Raw genomic sequence first — 2,751 nt, 5'->3', positions numbered from 1 at the left:
CCCTGCAGGATCTCTCCCTGTGACATTTCCCTGCAGGATCTCTCCCCATGAGGTTTCCCTGCAGGATCTCTCCCTGTGACATTTCCCTGCAGGATCTCTCCCCGTGAGGTTTCCCTGCAGGATCTCTCCCTGTGAGGTTTCCCTGCAGGATCTCTCCCCGTGAGGTTTCCCTGCAGGATCTCTCCCTGTGAGGTTTCCCTGCAGGATCTCTCCCTGTGACATTTCCCTGCTGTGTCCCCTCACCAATGCAGGTGTTGCCCTCGGCTGTCAGCTCGTGTCCAGGGGGACAGATGCACTCGAAGCTGCCGTCGGTGTTCATGCAGATCCCGCCCCGGCACAGCAGCGGGTCCCGCTCGCACTCGTTGATGTCTGCAGGGGAAATGGGATTGGTCCCAGAACGTTCCAGAACGGGAACAGCGCTCAGGGAACAGGGCAGGGAAAGCTGGGCTTGGACCCAGCCGTCTCCTGGTTGGAGTCTGAATGTTGGGAATGTTGGGAATGTTGGGAATGTTGGGAATGTTGGGAAGCAGAACCCAAGAGCCCCTCAGTGGCAACAGAGAAAAGGACTGAGGTCAGATATTTAAAAAACATCATTTTCCTCTCACGTTTATTTTCCTGACTCCAGCCTTGAAGTCAAGAATGGGATATTTTCCCTGACTTGGATAAAACACTGATGAGATTTTCAGGTAAAGAGGGCTGGGACACACCTGAAAATGGGGTGACAGATCCCTACCAAACAGCCCCAGATCAGTGGGAACCTGTTCCCGGTGAATCCCAGCCTGCATTTTCACTGCTGGGGTTGTCCCCTGCCCCAGGCTGGAAAGAATTCCTCCCTCAGGAGGCTGAAGACAAATTCTTTTGCCAAACACAGGTGGGAAGAAGTTAATCCTTGACCACAGGCAATGACAAAACGTCACCACCCCCTTTGGGGTGAGATGACTCAGCTCCCTGTCACCCAGGAAAAAAAAGGATAAAATGGAATTGGACAAGTAACAGTGAGCATTAAATTAAAAATAAAAAAGAACAATGAAATTTATATCCTTCTCTAAAGATCAGAAATCTGATTACTGCAAGGAGACAGCAGGTGATGGGTGAGGACTGTGACATTCCCAGTGTCCCAGAAATGGAGCAGAAGGAGGAGGATGATCAGTGGGAGCTGTGGAAACCCACGCTACAAATTGAACAGAAAAGACAAAGCCCCTGCCAGGGGCAGTGATTTATTTTAAAGAGCACAGAGAGTAAAACATGAAAAATAAATAAATGGTGTTGAATCATGGCTTGAAGTGGTTTGAAAGTCCAAGCCAAGGCAGAATATTAAGAGCAGGTCAGTGAGTCTGGCTGGACAGAGGAGAGGAACATGGAATGCCAGGAATCAGAGGACAGCAAGAGTCTGGCTGAGCTCTTGGAGACAAACTGAGGCACTGAGGTCACTGATGGGATTTTTTAAGCTCCAAACAAGAATTATTCAATTGAAAACAGATGAGACTCGGACAGAATAAAAACAAGCCCTGGGCAGACGGGAGGAGCCGTGAGGAATTGTGTGAGGATAAAGGGAGATTGAATGGGCAGGTGAAGGGAGCCCCTGGAGCTGAGAGGTGAGGGGGGCACAGGGAGCCCCAGAACTCCTCATGATCCATGTGGTGTTTGGGCAGCTGGGCAGCTCTGGCCCCGGCCCAGGAGGTGCCCAGGGGGCTCAGCCTCACTCACCCATGCAGTTCTTCATCATCATGAAGCCGCTCTCGTAGCCCTCGAAGCACTCGCACTCGAAGCTGCCCGGGGTGTTGACGCAGGAGCCGTGGCCACACAGGTCGGGGGAGATGCGGCACTCGTCGATGTCTGGGGACAAGGACAGGGACTGGGGCAGGACAGGCCACAGCAGGGCCAGAGCCAGCGCTGGGCTGTGGGCACTGCACGCCAGGGACCAGCAGGAAAAGGAATTCCCCATCCTTGGAGAGGCTCCCTGGGGCTGAGCCTTCACCTCACAGGCAGGAGGAGCCTCGTGGAGTCACGGAATTCCAGGGTGGTTTGGCTTGGAGGGACCTTAAATCCCACCCAGTGCCACCCTGCCATGGGCAGGAACACCTCCCACTGTCCCAGGCTGCTCCAAACCCCATCCAGCCCGGCTTTGATGCTCCTGCTCGTGGTCCTGCCCTTGGCTCCTCCCCAGATAAGTGCCAGGACTCCTCTGGGCAGCCCCGGCCCTGTGGCTGAGCCCCCCAAAGGCAGCAGGAGCAGCTCCGGGGGTCCCTCACCTGTGCAGTTCCTCTCCTCGGCATCCAGAGCGAAGCCGTTGCCGCAGATGCACCTGAAGCTGCCGATGGTGTTCCTGCAGGTGCCGTGGGTGCACAGCCCGGAGAACACCTTGCACTCGTTCACATCTGGGGGGGATCCGAGGGATTCAGCCTCGGGGGTCTCCACGAACCCCCCCCGGCAGCGGGGCCAGCCCCGAGTGCCGCTCACCTTTGTAGAAGGGCCGTCCCGAGAGCACATCGCCCCGGTTGGCAAAGCCGGGCCCGCGGGGACACAGCGCCTTGTACTCGCCGGAGCCCGGCCGGGGACACTCCTCGCAGTCGGAGCCCCAGGCCGAGCCCACCGAGCAGCAGCACATGTCCATGCGGAACTTGCCGGGCAGCGGCTCCGTGCACTCGTCCTCGTCCCAGCGCATGTAGCACTGCTCCAGCCGCACGTCTGCGGACAGCAGCGGCTCAGCCCGGCACCCGGCATCCGGCACCCGGCACCCCGCACCCGGCA

General features: G+C 57.2%; 1 protein-coding gene across 1 annotated transcript in view; it reads right to left on the bottom strand.

Annotated features, from left to right (window-relative positions):
* Window positions 1–2,751, bottom strand: part of FBN3 (fibrillin 3) — a 72,682-nt gene that overhangs the window by 23,414 nt on the left and 46,517 nt on the right. The window contains exons 22-25 of the mRNA XM_019009100.2: window positions 2,461–2,688; window positions 2,253–2,378; window positions 1,708–1,836; window positions 244–369 (exon numbers count right to left, since the gene is read on the bottom strand). Coding sequence (XP_018864645.1) covers window positions 244–369; window positions 1,708–1,836; window positions 2,253–2,378; window positions 2,461–2,688 — 609 coding nt within the window. The remainder of the gene's footprint in view (window positions 1–243; window positions 370–1,707; window positions 1,837–2,252; window positions 2,379–2,460; window positions 2,689–2,751) is intronic.

The sequence above is a fragment of the Parus major genome, chromosome 28 (genome assembly GCF_001522545.3).
Source record: "Parus major isolate Abel chromosome 28, Parus_major1.1, whole genome shotgun sequence".
Classification (NCBI taxonomy): domain Eukaryota; kingdom Metazoa; phylum Chordata; class Aves; order Passeriformes; family Paridae; genus Parus; species Parus major.
This window is presented reverse-complemented; position numbering and strand designations above follow the sequence as displayed.